Consider the following 19,647-nt stretch of genomic DNA (forward strand, 5'->3'; position numbering starts at 1 on the left):
AAAACCATTTGATGTTGCCAATTATTTTAACAATTACTTCATTGGCAAAGTAGGCAAACTTAAGCAGGAAATGCCAACAAACAGTGAGCCATCGTACTCATGCATAAAGAAAACATATAATCAAAAGAAAAGCATTGTAAGTTTGAATTTTGTAAAGTTAGTGTGGGAGAGGTGGAAAAATTATGAATAATGACAAACCTCCTGGAATTGACAACTTAGATGGAAAGCTACTGGGGATGGTAGCTGACTCTATACCCACTCCTATCTGTCATATCTTTAATCTGAGTCAAGAGGAAAGTATTTGTCCTCAGGCCTGGAGGGAAGCCAAAGTCATTCCACTGTCCAGGAGTGGTAAAGCGCCCTTCACTGGTTCTAACAGCAGACCTATCAGCTTGGTGCCAGCTCTTGGCAAACTGTTGGAAAAAATTGTGTTTGACCAAATACAATGCTATTTCTCTGTAAACAAATTAATAACAGACTTTCAGCATGCTTATAGAGTAGGGCACTCAACATGTGCTGCACTGACACAAATGACTGATGACTGGCTGAAACAAATGGATAATAAGAAGATTGTGGGTGCTAGCTGTTCTGTTAGATTTCATAGCAGCCTTCGATATTATTTACCATAACCTGTTGTTGAGAAAATGAATGTGTTAGTTAGTTTTCTCAACCTCAGCCATATCATGGATTCAGAGTTTTCTTTAATGTAAGCTTCTTTAATGTCAAACATGTAAAGTGTGGTGTACCGCAGGGAAGCTCTCTAGGCCCTCTACTCTTTTCTATTTTTACCAATGACCTTCCACTGGCATTAAACAAAGCATGTGTGTCCATGTATGCTGATGATTCAACCATATACACATCAGCAACCACAGCTAATGAAGTCACTGAAACCATTAACAAAGAGTTGCATATAGTTTTGGAATGGGTGGCCAGTAATAAACTGGACCTGAACATCTCTAAAACTAAGAGCATTGTATTTGGTACAAATATTTCCATAAGTTTTAGACCTCAGCTGAATCTGGTAATGAATGGTGTGGCTGTTAACCAAGTTGAAGAGACTAAATAACTTGGTGTAACCTTAGATTGTAAACTGTCATGGTCAAAACATATAGATTCAATGGTGGGGGAGTAGTCTGTCCGTAATTAAGAGATGCTCTGCTTTTTTGAAACCACACTCCACAAAGCAAGTCCTGCAAGCTCCTGTTTTATCTTATCTTGATTATTGTCCAGTCATATTGTCAAGTGCTGCAAAGAAAGACCTAGTTAAGCTGCAGCTGACCCAGAATAGAGAGGCATGTCTTGCTCTTCATCTGCGCCGGTCTCTACCGCTCTGCCCTGGTCTCAACCACTCTACCCTGTTCTCAACAGCCCTGCCTTGTTCTCTACCGCTCTGCATCTACCCCTCTGCCTCTACCCTGCCCTGAGTGCTGGAGTCTGGCCCGTTGCATGACTATAAAAGCCTGAGAGCAGCTATAACGAGAGGAATAAAGGATATCCATCTGGAGCCATCATGCTCTTGATATTGAAGACGTCTGCGCTGAGGTAGTCTGAACACCACATCCCCCCTAAGACGTGGTGCCAGCTTTAGGAAGTCTCCCTGCACAAAGTCGATGCGCTCAGCCACCTCGTAGACCTGGGCGTGGTGCTGGGCCAGGGCCAGACGCACTGGGTCAATGTCAATGGCTAGCACTACAAGGGGGAAGGGACAGGAAGGACAGAGAGTCACACACACAGGGAGTACCCCTCAGGACAATAACTGTTAACCTATAGGATATAACAAGGGCCCAGAGGTTTTCCTGGTCACATCACAGGGTCAGGAAAAACTCTCGCCCTATCTATAAAGACAAATGCAGATACAGTATAAGCAAAAATATCTAAAGTTTATATCAAACATGATGCTACTGTACCTCTCTTCACATTGAGGGCAAACTGGATGGCATTTCCTCCCACTCCACAGAAGGTGTCTATGAGTGGAAACTGTACTGGACCCTCAGGTCAATGTGGTCGGCTATCTTCTCTGGGGTGACGGAGAACCAGCCCTCTGTTCAGACAGACAGGAGTAAAAGGCTTTAACAAACTGAATACAAAGATACAATTAATATATATTCTAATTTCTGTCATTTTACTATAATACAAGGCAAATTAAGTGCATTTTAATACTCACATTTTAATAAATCCTAATTTATCTGATTTGGGGGGTTTTGCAAAGAGAAATACTGTAGGTGTCCCCAATGCAAAGCATAGCCACTAGGGGTCAGACAAGTGTCAAATGGTTTTGTTCAAACTGCCATTCTGATATTCAAACCAAGTCCAGAAATATAATATATAATCTAATTGATTTATTTTGTGGGCTCATGAAGTCATGCTAGTGCCATGCACAACTTCACCAAAACACTATCAGTGACAGTTACATTTCAAAACAGCTGTCATTCACAACATTTTACTGCAGGCAAAATACTAATATTAGGCCTGATGGAATATAAAGTAGATGTGGGTTTGCCATCACACCGGGAAAAGCCTAGTTATGATTATAATAGTATAATCATCTCTTGTATAGACAAGACAACACAAAAAGTATTCAAGAAGTATGCTGTGGATATTGAGATATATTAGACTATGTGGAGAGACTGGGATGCTTCATAGACCACGTCCTCCTGTCTCCCCTCGGAGACCCCTAGACCATCTGCCATCATTCTCTAACTGAGTCTAGCAGTCATTGCTGTTTTCTGTTCCGCTGCTTGTTTTCACAGCCTCCTCAGAGAATAAACACCTGTTAAGGCAAACAATGATGGGAGTGGTCTCTACTCTTTTAGCGCTTCACATCTCTCACACTCTTTTATTATGCCTTCCTTCCCTCCATTCTGAGAAAAGTGACTGAGGAGAGGACAGATTTTCCAGTGCTAACTTTACTGGGGCTCAAGGGAGGGTCCAAACAAAATATTGAGCTTATGCATTCCCCTAATGTCTACTGGCAACTATGTCTATGGGCGACTAGTTAGCGTTGTATTCTCAAACAGATCTTGAAGGGAAGCCAACATCATGTCGGAAGTTTTAAAACCGAGCTACATCACTTCAGTCCCAGAAGACTAGACTACCCCTCTTCACAATCTGCTATCTATCATTAGCCAGGCACTGCTACACATGATGAAGCTGTACAGGCACTTTCTCAGACTTTACCCCCATGTCTTAATTGAGCAATAGACACCATAGGATTCTGATAGGAGTAGGTGTAATCTGCAGTGGGTTTCAGCCATGCTACGGTATGTATCCAGGCTCTTCTCTGTTGACATGAATAACTGAATAGTTATGAAGGCTCTGATCTCGTTTTCAAACAGAATTCAGAATGCTCTGTGAAAGACTTCTTATTTGAGCTAGGTAGACTAAAGACATATTAGTCATAATACTTTGGAGAATAGGGAGATTCGGAAGGATGAGATAGGCCCTCTGATAACAGATAAACTCTTTCCCAGAAATAGGTTGGAGAAGGCCGTCAGTGAGGTATAAACTGAGCTTTTAAAAAAATACTTTTATAACCCTACTAACAGTAGGCGGGATGCTATGCCTCTGCTTACAACTATAAGTATGAATATAAGAAATCTAAGATGTGTCAAATAAATGATATCCAGCTCAGGGCTCCAGCTATGCATTTGGTTTGCTAACCTTCTAGCTAAATGTCAAGATAAAGATTCTTGGTTACAATAGACATAATTGTTTTTTTGTTTTGGTGAAATAGTGCCCCTTGTGTGCACTTCCGGTAATGCCGTATTCCCTGGAATGGTACAGAAATAGTATGAAAATCTGATACCGCCCAACCCAAACTAGCAGTATGAATATTTGCCATTCTAGAGTACAAGGTTGCTTTTATTTCTGCTACAGTCTCTGCTCTTTTTGTTGGGAGAGAGAGATATTTGATTTTGATTAGGATCTCTTTTAGTCCTGATTTGGACTAATCTTCCAAGAGTCCTTAAACATTAAAGCACAATTTATAATACGATCACATTTTCACATATAACACACTGTTACAAACAGACATAATACACTGACATATTGACCAGATAAATACTCTAACAGTCTGAAAAGATAGAGTGATTCCTTCATCTACCATAGTCCCGCACAACCTTCCAATTTATTATATTTAAAATGGTTCTAAAGTATTGTATGAATTTATATATCGAAATGTTTCTGGTTTTCTCAGATAAATTATTCAATTTCTTTATTGCTCTAAATCGAAATGTTATTTTGCCTATTTCTCTTTTCTGTCTGGATAACACAGATGACAATCTATTCCTAGTATTTACTGAATGTCTGTCTCTTACCAACTGAATACTGTTGTGAATAGAGTTTGGCTGTTTTAAATGGTGCACATTGTGAAATAAAATAAGCATGTTTTTTTTCAATTATCTTGTTGATTGATGACCAACCAATAGCATTGAGCATGACTCCAACAGAAGAACCATATCTCCACCTTAAAACAATCCTTGCTGCTTTGTTCTGTTCAATCTGCAGCCTCCTAAATTCATTTGCTGATGCATTTCCACAGACCACAGAACAGTAGTTTACCTGACTCCCAATTAATGCTTGGGTTGTTAGCTAAATATTTACCAGGAAAGATTATTCAGCAATCTTTCTGATCATGCATACCTTGGTTTTATTGGTGTTCAAAACAAGTTTGTTCAGGCAAACCCACTCCCTGATATTTCCCAGATCTACTTGTAGAGCTTGCTGTACCTGTTGAACCAATTGTCCTGCTGTATAAATTGTAGCATTATCTGGAAATATAGTAGGTTGAGTTTCAGATAAGGCATAAGAAAGGTCGTTGGTATATATTCAGTAAAGAAGGGTCCCAAGGCAGCTGCCCTGCGGTATTCCACAGTTTAAAGCATGAGGTGAAGAAAACAACCCATTGATATAGGTGGACTGTTTCCTGTCAGTTAGATATTACTGTACCCAATTCCATGCTGCCTCCTTAAAAACATAATGCGATAATTCTGTCAGAATTATTTCATGATCCACTAAATCAAATGCTGCACTAAAATCTAAAAATAGTACACCCACAAACCTGACATTATCCATAGCATTAAGCCACTGGTCAGTCATGTCAACCAATGCAGTGGAACTTTTTTTGCAATTAGCATGCTTATTGGCTGTAATCAGATCATTATTTTCCATGTACTCCCATATTTGTCTACTCACAATACCCTCCAATATCTTACTGAGTGAAGGGAGTAGACTATTGGCAGGAGTAATGGGTTCTTTGCTGTCTTTCAGGATTGGACACAGTTTAGCATGCTTCCATACATTTGTAAATGTCCCCTTTTCCAGTTACCAACTAAATATATATTTCAGTGGAGCTGCAATCTGGGGAGCAGCATAGCGAAGTAAAAAATTTGTCCATAACCTGTAGATTTACCATCGGATAATGACTTCAATAGGTTTAACACCTCCTCTACTGACACCATTTGTAGACTAAAAGAGCAGGTGTTTTTGCTCATGATATGATCATCAATCCATTGGACAATTGCTTGTTTGGGAGAATGTGTGTTTACATTTTTGCTCAGTAAATTCATTTTCTTTGTAAAAAAATAAATAATTGCCAATGTCAGCTGGTTTTGTTATTGTTCTCCCGTCAACCTCCGCACTAGATGGATATGATGAGATAGATGTTCTAAGCAGGACCTTAACTGTATTCCATACCTTTTTACAATCATTTTTTACAATCAAATATTTTTTGTAAAATAACATTTTTTTCCCCTTACGATTTAAATAAACTGCATAATTACGTAGTATTCTATAATTCTGTTAATCAATTTGTAGTTTAGATTTGGCTGCTAAGACTTTTGCCATATTATTTGAGAGAATGCCTCAGCCAGTTATTCATCAATCCATAGAGATAGACGAGCCCCAACAGTACTCTTTCTTACTGGGGCATGATGGTCCATTACCTCAGTGAGCAAATCAATAAAACATTCTGTAGCGTGATTTAAATCATCCTCTAGATAAATCAGCTCCCAGGGTACAGTGGCCAAATCATTTTGAAATAGCTCATGATTAAATGTTTAAAAATTTCTCTTGACCATAGTTATGGTCACAATATTATGGTCTGTCCAGCCCACTGGCATTGATCTGGCTTTTAAGCATTGCAATAGTATATTACAGAATATCAGATCAATGCATGTGTCCGAACGGTGACCTAACTTAGTTGATGATCTAGTAGTATAATGAATCATTTGTTTCAAACCACAGGTCTCGGAATATATCATTAAATTTGGTTATATTTGAATTCTTATGATCCTTCCAATATATATTAAAATCACCCAAGATAAATACATCTCTGTTACTATTTGTGGCCTGGTCAAACCCAGTGCGTAAGTCATCCAGATAGGACACCTTAGAGCTCGGAGGTCTATACACACATCCTACCAATATGGGTGCCTGGTGAGGCAGATGATCCTGAGCCCATAGTGCCTCTACTTGACATACATTAAGGTCATTCTTCCTCTTAAAAGGTATATGATTCTGAATGTACAGTGCTATACCCCTACCATTCCTATTCCTGTCCCTTCTCAGTAGACTATATCCATGGATGTTCATTTTCCCATCATTTACAAATGCATCCAAATGCGTTTCGGTCAAAGCTATAATATGAATATTATTTATCTTGACCAAGTTAAAAACCTCATGTATTTTGTTAGGAAGGCTACATACATTAACCTGAGCTATATGCAGCCCTTTCCTTGTCAAGTGAAGATCAATAGATCATGTATTCGTTATAGTTGAAGTTGTCATGATACACTACAACACACAAACTCGGATTTAAACAATGGATTAAAATAGCCAGGGAGTTACTCTAGAGTCCCGATACAGTTAGATTAAAATAGCCAGGGAGTTACTCTAGAGTCCCGATACAGTTGGATTAAAATAGCCTGGGAGTTACTCTAGAGTCCCGATACAGTTGCCTGTTGATATAAAGTTTATCCATCACCAAGGAGACTCGTTGATTCCGGCAACGCTTTTCCTTCGTGATGGGATATCCGTGGGGAAGTGATCATTCATTCCAAAATCTGTGTTTCTGAGTTCTCTGCCCAGCTCTTCACCATTTCCTTTTGCTTACAATGTTCAAAACATGCAATAGCCCGTGGCCTTTTTTCCAGAGGCCTTACTCATTCTATGGACTCTGGAGACAGTGACATTACACACAACATCAGTGGGCAGTTTTAGTTGAGTCGACATAAAGTCTCGGACTGTGTCCTCACAGCTTCTGCTGTTGTCATTCTCTGGTATCCCTGAAAATATTAGTTTGCCCCGTATTGATCGACACTGTACATCAAGCAAGGTTTCTTTAAGTTGTTTGTTCTCCCTTTGCACCACCTCCACCTTGCCATGAAGAGTCTACAGTACCTTTCAGCTCCGTGTTCTCTTTCCTTAGATCATCAATCTGACGTTGGCTGAATTCTAGACTGTCACATAATGTATTGATGTCCTCTCGTAGTACATCCAAGATATCAAGTTTGGCAAGCCTTTCATTGATGGATATCAACAAGTCAACATCCATATCCGTAAACCTCTCCCCGCTCTCCACACGCGCCCTCTTGCTTGGGGATGGTTTTATGCCATCGTTGATACTGCTTGGCCAACTTGGCTTTGGTTTGTTGATTGGGTTTGTTGTCCTTAACAAGCGCTTGAATCCTCAGAAACCAGCGACAATTTTTCTTTGAGTTCATAAGTATCTCTCGTCAATGAATCGTTCAAGCTCTTCAATGGATTCTGAATCATCCAGCGTGTTTACAGGCAGAGTAAAACAACGGATGTATCTTTCTGGGTCTGTACAGGCCGTCGGTAGATACACCCCCCCCAAAAAAATTTTACGATTGTGTACTCACTAGGACTGTTATATTGAAATATTTCCTGCAAACAATTAACCAAGGGAAAGAAGAGCCAAATTGAGCACAGCTCCCGGGGAGGAGAAACAGACAGGTGGGCAGATGCACTCGGAACAGAATCCGTGACACCCGTTTCAGCTGCAAGGGAGAGAGAGTAAAGGAAAGGAAAGGAGAGACTCGAGAGTCATGAAAGAGTTGCTCTGCCGGGAGACAGGGAGCGAGAGCCTGATGCTGTCATGTCATGTGACACAGGGTGAAATGTAAGGTGTGCTTCACTGGCGTCAGCACTTCTCCCTACAGACAGGAAGCGGAGTGCCCTGTCTGCCAGCCAGCAAATCCATGCACCCACTACACCACCATCTCAACCTCCCTGCCTCTCTGAAAACAACATGATGTTAGACTTCAAGAGCAGCAAAACTGTAGCTTTTACCTTGGACATAACAGCCAGCCGTTTCTCAACTGGAGAGAAAGATAACATTCAGTAACCTTGAGGCAAATCCATTTCTTTTCAGAATAAAGTGCATTCCTGAATCACATTTGACAACACTCCATTTGGGCTGCATGAATAGAAGTGGTTGGGAGACTACAATAGTTGTTCTCAAACTAGAGGAATATTAACACGTTAACAACAATAATAACGTAAAGTCGTTCCAAAATACGACTAACCCTTTCTGCTTGAGCCAATATGAAGAAATTGGTTGTGTTTCCTGAAGTGTGTGTGTGTGTTCTGTTTGCTCTGCGACTCAACTTGATCCAATTTGATGCCCTCATCGAACCTGGAGAAGAGGCGTTAGCACTGGGCCCAGTACTTAGCCAGCTCGGGCTCAGTACTTAGCCAGCTCGGGCCCAGTACTTAGCCAGCTCGGGCCCAGTACTTAGCCAGCTCGGGCCCAGTACTTAGCCAGCTCGGGCCCAGTACTTAGCCAGCTCGGGCCCAGTACTTAGCCAGCACTGCAATCTCAGCTGGCATCACTCCACATTTCCCTCTTTTCTTGGTATTCTTGTTCTTGTTTTTCTTCCCAGTGGCCTCTGGAAATAGGTAGTGCAAAAGTTGTACAAGACTTCAACAATCAAACAAGAAATACACTAATGTAGATCTGACATGAATTGTTTAAGAAACCCTGGGTTAGAAAAAGGTCTAAACCGGCTGTTGACGCAAACTCAACTGTGTTATTGTGTTCAGGTGCTCCGGGAACTAAGTAGTCTGGTATGTCCAGTGAGTACACCTCTCTTCTGAATTTAATCTCATCATCCTCTTCCTCCTCATCTTCTATTCTGGTGAAGAGGTTCTGATGAGAGGGTTGCTCAGTACTATCCAACTCCAGAGGGGTATTCCCCCCTCCCATCTTCCTGCTCCTCTTCCTCCAGTCTTTCTTCTTTTCCCTCTGCAAATGGACAAGCAGGGCTCCCTCTGTTTGCCTGGTCAACCGGTGTGTCTGGGACAGCTGTGTCATTATCTTTCTGAACTTTCTGGAGGAATCTCTGAACCTGAAGACAGATCAGGACATGAGTGAGTGATCTGCAAGTACAAGACACAGGCATGAGCAATAAACACTAAATCAACAGAGAAGCATGACAAGTTTGACAACAAAATAATACTTTAAAATAGGCCTAATCAGTGCTGAAGTCATTTCTACTGGGCCTGCTGGATGATGGAGCCATTTGCTGCAGACAGTAAAAACGGCAAGTCTTGCACAGAAGATCAATTCAGTGAGCTCATACAGAGAGATGAATGGAAAAGCACTGCATTTAAGCCCTCCCACAGTGCGACACTACTTTATAATGTCTCAACTCTGTGCCAACTCAGTAGAAACACACTGATATCTACTTCAATGGTGGGGGAACCTATAACTGTAGGTGAAGCAAGTCATTAAGTTTCTCCTGATCTGAAGTGCTGTTGGTGCACACTCAAGTACTTTGACAAGTTTCAATTTCTTTGTGATAAGAAAATCCAGCACAGTCAGCAAACAGAGAAAAGCAGCATTTCCTAGCGTCTCTATTATGGTGTGAATAAGCATCTGAGTTTATAGCGACCAACTGAACCCTCTGAAGGTCAGCCAGTGATGTGAACTTCCTACATCAGCCGTCCAAAGGTAGTCTTACCAATGAAATGTGACTGACTCAAATAAGCGGATGATACATGAACTTTAAACAGCACGGCTACCCTTGAACCAGTGCAGTGTGCCGGCGCATTGTAAATAAATTCAGTCGGCCGAAAACAGTGGCTGCATGTTTAAAGAGATGCAGTGTGTCAGAGGGTGTCAGAGGAGGGCAGCCCTGACAGGGAGGGGGGTAGGTGGGGCTCCTGTGGAGTCTTGGCTGCTCTCCCATTCTCTCCTCTGCCAGCGGACACTGAGTGAACACTGAGGCTGAGGCTACAGGCAGCTGAGTTAGACATGATGCAGACCTCTCTGACAAAGCTTCCCCCGGGGTCAACCACAGCACATCCTCCTCCTCACCACACTCCTCCACTTTCTCAGAAGCTGCTATGAACTGTGGGTGTGTGCTATAACGACCCAGCTACCACCCGGTTACTCAACCCTGCTGCCCTATATACATACATACTGTAGACATGGAATCACTGGTCACTTTAATGTTTATGTACAGCTTTAGTCATTTCATATGTATATACTTTATTGTACTCTACTGTATTTTGGTCAATGCCACTCCGACATTGCTCGTCCTAATATTTATATATTTCTTAATTCCATTATTTTACTTTAGATTTGTGAGCATTGTTGCTAGGAACACAGGCATTTTGCTACGCCCGCAATAACATCTGCTAAATATGTGTATGTGACCAATAACATTTGATTTGATTAAAAACTAGGGTGACTATTGGTATTGCTAGCTACAATAATTTCTGAATAATTGGTCAAATGTTTACAAGGCTTACTTTTTGAAAGGTCTTGCTCAGCTTGGGCTCTGTGGCATCTCCCTCTTCAGTAAAGAAGGTGTGCTTGTTGATGTGGCCGGATGCTCTCCTACCTCCATGTAGCTTCCTATTCCTCCCAACCTTCCCACCCTGGTGGTGACTGGGGCTTAAACTTCAGCACACTCTCAAACCTAATACATCAAAACATGAAAAGAGATTGATTATGTGAGATTGTCCTGGTCAAAAGTTGTGCACTATATAGAGAATAGGGTTCCATTTGGGATGTAGCCCAAGTGTGATGTAGTAATGCTCACGTACATGGGGTCGTGGCTGCGCTTTAATCCCAGTTTATCCCAGGCTTCCTCTACAGACATCTGAGGGTTCTCCTCCACATCCAGTTCATGACTGTGTCAATCAATAGATCAGTAGATATCATTAGCCTTATGAACAAGCACAATGATTGAACAAGGCTACATCCCAAATGGCACCCTATTCCCTATATTATGCACTACTTTTGACCAGAGCTCTATGGGGTGCCATTCAGGGGGGCATGCAGAACAATTTTGTTAAATTTCACAAAGCATTGTGTAGGCTTAATCATATATCAGTCCCCAATACCAGCCTTTGGGTTGGAATGGACCATGTGATTCTACAGAATCTATTTACAGAATCCTTGGTTAATTGAAACATGATGGAGTGTTTATCATTGGACATAAACATCTCCTTAGATCAAACTGAAATTGAAAAAGACAGTGGATAAGCACTTTCATTCCTTCCCCAGGCTGACACTTTTACATTCAATGCATCATAGCCAATATTTTAAACCTTTACAGCTTGAACCATAGTTCAATTCAAACCCATAGGAAAAATGTCAGTCACTGTCAGCATATGGCAGCCAATTGAAGCAGTGATATTCAGTAATACTATATTGGTTGAGCAATAGAGGACAATACTGAAAAATGAGGCAAGGGATGGATATATAGATACATTATGTCATGTAACTTACCTCCGCTTTACTTTTGCAATTCTTCTATGTGGCATTTGATCACCATCGTCACCTTCATTATTAGATGCTCTTCTCTCACTCAATCCATTGTTATTTTTCTGGGAACACCCATCCTGTGTCTGGAGGGAAGAAACGTGTACATTCATTCATCCCTTCAACATTACACTCTACATTCATGTTTTCTGATCAAAAGGATAAAACAGGGAAAAGGAAGTTGGCATGTGATATAAAACATTGCTACAAAGCCAGATAAAACAGATATACTATGCCATATAAATGAGGGCAGTGTTGTGTTGTATGGGATCAGTCACGGACAGGATGGAAAATCCCAGAGGAGAGGGAGACGTCGAGTCAGGCAGTGGTGCGCGCCACTGTTCTCTACGACAAGAAGAGCCATTACAAATGCGTGGGCCTGTGTCACATGGTCCTTTCATTCAAAGGAACACATCTTCGGTTAGTGTGATGCATTAAATACTCTGACAGCATCAATGCACAGTTTGGAAAAAGGCCAGAATTACAAGGACTAAAATACGTTTTAAAAATGAGGTCTGTTGGACATAAAGTCATTTTGAGTAGATCATTGGGCTGCCTGGCTACTCTAATGACATTGTTAGGTTCTTGATATAATCATTTGAGATAGAAATCATTGCTATGTTAATATAGTTTCAGTCTCCTCAACGATACAAGATAGTTGACTAAACTGAGAAACAGAAAAAGCATGTATATAGGTTGGTGGGGGGACTCACCTCTTGACTCAGTGGACTTGGTGTTTGAGGAGGCAGCTCTTTTGTGATTACCACCATCACAAGGTTTATCATCATTACCACTGACATGGTCTGCTTGCTGTTGGCCCTAATCACACTGCCCAGCTACCACTGACAAAAGTCTGCCCAATCAGATCGATCACTTCACTAGTGCCCACCTGACTTCACTTCAGTCTTCCTCCAAACTCTGACTCTCCTGGGTCACGACAGGGAGTCGGCTCTCCAACGGCTCTGTTTCAATGAGTGCGCTGCTTGATTAGTCAATGACTATTGCCAATGCTTATATAAATGTGTCTATTTCAAAACAGGATATGAAATCCATGGTATGGAGAAGATTCCAGATGAAGGAGCAGCTCTTATAGTCTATTATCATGGGGCTATTCCCATTGACTATTATTACTTTCTGGCAAAGGTCATCATTCAAAAGGGACGGATTGTTCACTCAGTTGCTGATTACTTTCTGTTCAAAGTTCCAGGTAAGATCTTCACAGTTCCATTTCCCAGTATCTAAATCTAAAAGTGAGATGTTACATTCAGCCCTCTGTATCTAGTTGATCAGTAAAGTGTATAGCCTACAGCTGCCGTAGTCCATTCTTACTACATGAGCTACTTAGACCCTAAAAGCAGGACCTTTTCTTGTTCTCTGTAGGGTTCAAGCTGCTGTTGGAGGTGTTCAGTGTCATCCACGGGCCCCAGGAGGAGTGTGTGAAGGCCCTAAAAAGTGGCCACCTTCTGGGCATCTCACCTGGAGGCGTGAGGGAAGCCCTCCTCAGTGACGAGACCTATCCACTGCTCTGGGGGAAGAGAAAGGGCTTTGCACAAGTGGCAATCGATTCCAAAGTGGTACATATTCGTTTTTGTCTCCTGTCTTTGTTGTCACAGGATGTGTCCCAAATGGCACCCAATTCCCTATATAGTGCACTACTTTTGCCTGGGAGAGTGGAGGTTCTGCTTTTCCTCCTGGCCCCTCACTGAGATCAAATCAAACGCAGCCTTGGTGCTTTCAACAGTGGGATCATTCTTCTCCACCTGGAGTGAATGTGGATCTTCTTCATGCAGATTCTCAGGAGCTGCTTCCCAGTGGATGGCATTCTTCCTCATCAACTTTCTCCCCTTCAAGAGAGAGAGCATCGGAGCAACATTATCTTTTTTCTTTCTTTTAGGTGGACTCTATGGTGACGGACAGACATAGGCAATGTTTACTTGCTACTACGTACAGCTCTTTTCTGTGCAGATGAAGTTATGAACTCCACAGGCAGTCCCATGCTTGCCTTAAGTTGGGCTTCTTCATCGATCGGTCCATCCTCCTCTTCAGTCTCTTCATCTTCTGACAGCTCTTCTCCATGCTCATCCTCTGCCTCTGAGAGTGCAACAATAGGCAGAGTTACAGACAAAACCTTCAGTTTTCAAAGCTTGTGAAAAAGTAATCAAAATGCATGTCATTGTCAATCATTAAAAGGTGTGGGGTATGTCCAATGAGCTATACAAATGTACGATCCCTACACACAGGGAGAAAAAGAAGATAGTGAAAAGTGAAAACAGTGCAACACAGTTGACATTGAGTGTTGTACTTGTAGTGAGCTAACTTACTTACTGTACAAAAGCTATTGAGCACAATTAGTGTATCGTCCCATGATCATCTCCAGCCAAGCTCATTTGGCTAAAAATAATGTCGACGACCACATTCGATCTTCCATTATCAATCATCATGTTGTTCACACTTGCTATCTGATCAAATTCAGACATAAAATATACAAGCTAGCTAACATAAAGCCTATTCTACTGCAGTTCATTCCACACACGTCGTTTTTCCTCGATGACATTCGTTCCTGCTTGTGTCACATGAATAAGGAACCGCTTGAACAAAGAAGACAATAATCTGTAATCTTCCTGCTATCGACTTTCCAAGGGGATCAAACCAGTGCTAAAAAAGTATGTAATTATTTCATTAAAATGTGGTATTGTTATTTATGCAATAACTAGTATAGATGTCCATGCAGTAGCTGTACTAACGTTAGCTCGTTATGCATTGATATCAATGCTAACGTAATTGAGGTCATTCAGTTTCAAGAACTAGCCAACGTTACCACAGACAGAAGTATATCTTTGTACCTACTGTGTAAATTAAACGTTTGCTAGGTAATCGAGGGAAATGCGATTCATAACGAGCAGCTTTTTCATTACTGTGTCTAGTTTGCTAAGGTGTCTAGTTTTAAATTGGACTTTAAAGTTGTAGCTCACTAGCTAGCTAGTTATTACAGCGCGTTAACGAGTGGTGTCAAGACAGTACACAGCTAAAGTAGCTAGCTAACTCCGCTGTCACAACGGGTGAATTAATGGCCTTTACTTTCATTTGTCTTTAGAGTCTGGCCCTGGAATGATCTGTCCCCAGTATTATTTACGCTGGAAGAATAAAGGGTTTGTGAAGTATTACCTTTGAAGAACTTATAACTAGCTAGCTACATTTTATCATTTTTCATTCAGTGATGCTGCAAATGCAACCATTTGATTACTTGCTATTTGGGTTGTTTATCAAATAACTGCACTTCATCTAGCTAATTGTTAATTTATGCATGCTGATTTCATTATTTGTATATTAACCAGCATGTGTAAAACATGCTCTCATTGTAATTTGATTTACTTTAATGTATTGCTATTGTACATTAGCCCTCTTCTCTCCATTCTATACTCCAGGCCTGCCCATTGGCAGATGGTGTCCTCATTCAACTTGGCTTCCTTTGGGAGAGGCTAACTGTGGCAGGCAGAATGTCAAATGGGAACGAGTCCTGCATGTTTGGTGATGGAGATGATTTTCTAGCCTGCCTCTTTCACACATTTGAGGAATGGTCAGGACTAGGACCCCTGGAAGACTATCTGAGCTATCTGGAGTACCTGGCCTGGGTTTTCACCCCTCTGGTTGTCGTTTTCATCATGCCCTTCCTCATTGTGATCTTCCTCTACCTTTCCATCCTCTTCCTCCATGTGTACAAACACAAGAACCAGCTCAGGGAGGCCTACGCCAACAACCTGTGGGATGGTGCTAGAAAAACGCTGGCAACGTTATGGGATGGCCACGGGTTCATCTGGCACGGTATTTATACAAGTGGTGACGCGGTCTAAGGTACTGCATCCCAGTGCTAGAGGCATCACTACAGACCCTGGTTCAATTCCAGGCTGTATCACAACCTGCCGTGATTTGGAGTCCCATAGGGCGGCGCACAATTGGCCCAGCGTCGTCCGGGTTAGGATTTGGCCGGGGTAGGCCGTCATTGTAAATATGAATTTGTTCTTAACTGACTCGCCTAGTTAAGTAAAGGTTAAATAAATACAAATTATACGTGTGTGTATGTCAGGGGATGTTGCAGGGTGTTTGTTAATTGCTTTGTTTACTTCCGTTTTACCATGACAATGACTATTGCCAATGCTTATATAAATGTGTCTATTTCAAAACAGGATATGAAATCCATGGTATGGAGAAGATTCCAGATGAAGGAGCAGCTCTTATAGTCTATTATCATGGGGCTATTCCCATTGACTATTATTACTTTCTGGCAAAGGTCATCATTCAAAAGGGACGGATTGTTCACTCAGTTGCTGATTACTTTCTGTTCAAAGTTCCAGGTAAGATCTTCACAGTTCCATTTCCCAGTATCTAAATCTAAAAGTGAGATGTTACATTCAGCCCTCTGTATCTAGTTGATCAGTAAAGTGTATAGCCTACAGCTGCCGTAGTCCATTCTTACTACATGAGCTACTTAGACCCTAAAAGCAGGACCTTTTCTTGTTCTCTGTAGGGTTCAAGCTGCTGTTGGAGGTGTTCAGTGTCATCCACGGGCCCCAGGAGGAGTGTGTGAAGGCCCTAAAAAGTGGCCACCTTCTGGGCATCTCACCTGGAGGCGTGAGGGAAGCCCTCCTCAGTGACGAGACCTATCCACTGCTCTGGGGGAAGAGAAAGGGCTTTGCACAAGTGGCAATCGATTCCAAAGTGGTACATATTCGTTTTTGTCTCCTGTCTTTGTTCTCACAGGATGTGTCCCAAATGGCACCCTATTCCCTATATAGTGCACTACTTTTGACTGGAGCCCTATAGGGAATAGAATGCCATTTGGGGATAGACAATACATGTCACTTCTTACTCTCACACAGGAGCATAACTTTATCTGAAATCCTCTAAGATATTTAATGTCTTCTTTACATTTTTCAGCCAATAATCCCGATGTTTACTCAAAACGTCAGGGAAGGATTCCGATCTCTCGGAGGGTTAAGTATGTATGCTTAACTATTAATATTAATTGCAGTGTAACTTATTTTATTTTAACTTCATTATAGCTCAAATTAACGTGAACATTTTATATTTCTCAGGCTTTTTCAGATGGTCGTATGAAAAGTTCCGCGTGCCGATGGCCCCTGTCTATGGGGGTTTTCCTGTGAAGTTTCGTACATACCTAGGCAACCCCATCCCATACGACCATAACATTAGTGCAGCAGAATTAGCTGAAAAGGTAAGTCATTATGCAACTGTAACTTAATGGTTACTTACTGTCTGATATGTAGAGCACACAAAAGTCAAATGATTGGGAAAGACGGGGTCAGAGAATTTTCCTTTTCTGATTTACAGACACAGCAAGCAGTTCAAGCACTCATTGACAGACACCAAATAATTCCTGGGAATGTCCTTCGAGCATTACTAGAGCGATTCCACAGCAGGCATAAAGACAAATAAATATCATTACTTGTTTATAAGACAAACTGTTAGTATTATCATGTGATCAATTGAGTGTTTAACTAATTCCCGGTTTCTGTTATTTCACTATATTAGTACTTTTTACACTCCGAAACCGAGTACAGAAAATAAGGTAAATTGTAAAGGTGTCATATAACCTACAACTGTAATTATAATGGGTAATGTCAAATGTGCAAATTGAAGACATTTGTGCATTGTTGTATGATTCCACAATTGATTTGCACAAATTACTCAAAGTACCACTGGCAATAATTTCAATTTAAGAGGCCTTTCTTTTGCTTAACAACTGCAAATATTGGAACAATATAGCAATTGATATACAGGGAACAATATAGGTATGGAGACTGGGCCATTTTATTTTCTTTCATCTGTGTACAATGTTTGCCTTTTGATTGAAATAATTATATATCTTTAATTTGTGGATTTTGTACATTGTTGTATTATGTAGGTATGTACTGTAGCCTATGCACTTTTAAAACATATTGAAGTCCATTGTCAGTGTGATTCAAGACGGAAATTATTTGTAATGTTACAATGAACATGTTTTAATGAGTTTTGCTGGTTACAAGTAATTCCTTTAAAAATACTCTTTATACACTGAACAAAAATATAAACACAACATGTAAAGTGTTGGTCCCATGAACTGCAATAAAAGAAAACAGACATTTTCCATATGTACAAATAAAAAGAAAATGTACATCCCTGTAAGTGAGCATTTCTTCTTTGCCAAGGCAATCTATCCACCTGACAGGTGTGGCATATCAAGAAGCTGATTAAATAGCATGATCATTACACTGATGCACCTAAAGGCCACTCTAAAATGTGCTGTTTTGTCACAAAACCCAATGCCACAGGTGTCACAAGTTTTGAGGGAGTGTTCAATTGGCATGCTGACTGCAGGAATGTCCACCAGAGCTGTTGTTAATTTCTCTACCATAAGCCGCCTCCAACGTCTTTTAGAGTTTGGCAGTTCATCCAACCAGCCTCACAACTGCAGACCACATGTATAGTGGTGTGTGGGTCAGCAGTTTGCTGATGTCAACGTGAACAGAGTGCCCCATGGTGGGGGTTATAGTATGGGCAGGCATAAGCTACGGACAACAAACACCATTTCATTTTATCGATGGCAATTTGAATGCACAGAAATACCGTGATGAGATCCTGAAACCCATTGTGAGGCCCTTTTTTTTTTTTAAGGTGTCTGACCAACAGATGCATATCTGTGTTTCCAGTCATGTGAAATCCATTGATTAGGACCTAATTCATTTATTTCAATTGACTGATTTCCTGTAGCTCAGTAAAATCTTTGAAATTGTTGCATGTTGCGTTTTATATTTTTGTTCAGTACACTTAAATGCAAATGGAGCCACAGACAGCCATTCCAAGATACAGTATTTGGGAAGTGGTTTCAAACAGAATATACATATTTCTTTAATAAAACCTCTGGGTAACTTTTCTGCACTAGAGTTTTTCAGGGTTGTAATGTTTCAATAAGACTGATCAAGTAATTATTTCTGGCATATAAGTCAAATGTAACTAATGTGTAAGTTCACTGTAATGTGTAGCCTATGCTAAAACCCATTTAGTGTATTTTTCTGTACTAACTTGTCAAATAAAAACACTGCCCACTGATGCCAATCCAAAGGTGAGAATTACATAATATTTCCAATAAAGAATGATGGGATTTCTTCAATGGATTTTGGGGATATTTCTCAGCAGACAAACTCCATCACACATCTCAGTAATGAGCAACACCACAATGTAGTCTACAGTGTTATACTACATTGTTACTACTCTTAAGAACAAAGCGAAACTGCTTTGGTTAATCTGCAGAGATGCTTAGAGCTCAAACTCAGGCCTGCAGAGATCTGAGTTATGGAACATTGTTGGCATCCACCTCACATATTGTACAGCTTATTTCAGTCCAGTACTGTCTAGTTATTAGGCTTTGACACCTGTACAGCTCTCCCTGCCTGTCCTGTGTGATATCCTGTTCACCTATTAGCCTCTGGTGGGTTGCAGTAGCCACTGGTTGTGTCCCAAATGGGTACCCTAATCCATGTAGTGCAGTACTTTTGGCCAGGGCCCATAGGGTTATAGGCTCTGGTCAAAAGTAGTACACTAAATAGGGAATAAGGTGCTATTTGGGACACATCCATTGTCAGTGGATACAGCCTCTTCAATAATGAATGAAGAGGTAAATAGCACCTATTATCTAGTATGTCATCATGCAGAATGTACATTTTACCCACACCGACCTATTTGCATACTATATACCCACAGTATTCAAAGCCAAGAACTCAATGCACTTAAATGTATCGGGGTGTAAATGTGCTGATCGTTTGTTCATTCACTGCCCATTCTGCAAACACTGCATT

At 41.0% G+C, this 19,647-nt stretch overlaps 1 protein-coding gene and 1 long non-coding RNA gene across 9 annotated transcripts; one reads left to right on the forward strand and one right to left on the reverse strand.

The window, feature by feature from the left end:
* Positions 1-1,501: 1,501 nt before the first annotated feature.
* On the reverse strand, positions 1,502-14,348 carry LOC106569252 (uncharacterized). 8 transcript variants are annotated; one of them, XR_014380330.1, is made up of 9 exons: positions 14,120-14,348; positions 13,743-13,885; positions 12,508-13,638; positions 11,762-12,188; positions 11,074-11,160; positions 10,777-10,946; positions 9,047-9,368; positions 1,908-8,909; positions 1,502-1,689 (listed from the first exon to the last, which is right to left on the reverse strand). It is a non-coding gene; the product is annotated as an uncharacterized LOC106569252 (long non-coding RNA). The 8 variants fall into 8 exon arrangements; XR_014380329.1 differs by having other exon boundaries at positions 11,762-11,880; positions 12,077-12,188; positions 12,508-13,885; XR_014380328.1 differs by having other exon boundaries at positions 1,908-2,041; positions 8,629-8,909; positions 12,508-13,885.
* Positions 14,327-18,913, forward strand: LOC106569251 (DGAT1/2-independent enzyme synthesizing storage lipids). Its single transcript, XM_014140437.3, has 8 exons — positions 14,327-14,457; positions 14,889-14,943; positions 15,220-15,616; positions 15,979-16,146; positions 16,320-16,513; positions 16,730-16,790; positions 16,888-17,027; positions 17,144-18,913. Exons 3-8 carry the CDS (start codon positions 15,292-15,294, stop codon positions 17,246-17,248), a joined length of 993 nt encoding a protein of 330 aa, XP_013995912.1. The 5' UTR covers positions 14,327-14,457; positions 14,889-14,943; positions 15,220-15,291; the 3' UTR covers positions 17,249-18,913.
* The last annotated feature ends 734 nt before the right edge of the window (positions 18,914-19,647 follow it).

Source organism: Salmo salar, chromosome 14, assembly GCF_965601325.2.
Source record: "Salmo salar chromosome 14, fSalSal1, whole genome shotgun sequence".
In the NCBI taxonomy this organism is placed as follows: Eukaryota; Metazoa; Chordata; class Actinopteri; order Salmoniformes; family Salmonidae; genus Salmo; species Salmo salar.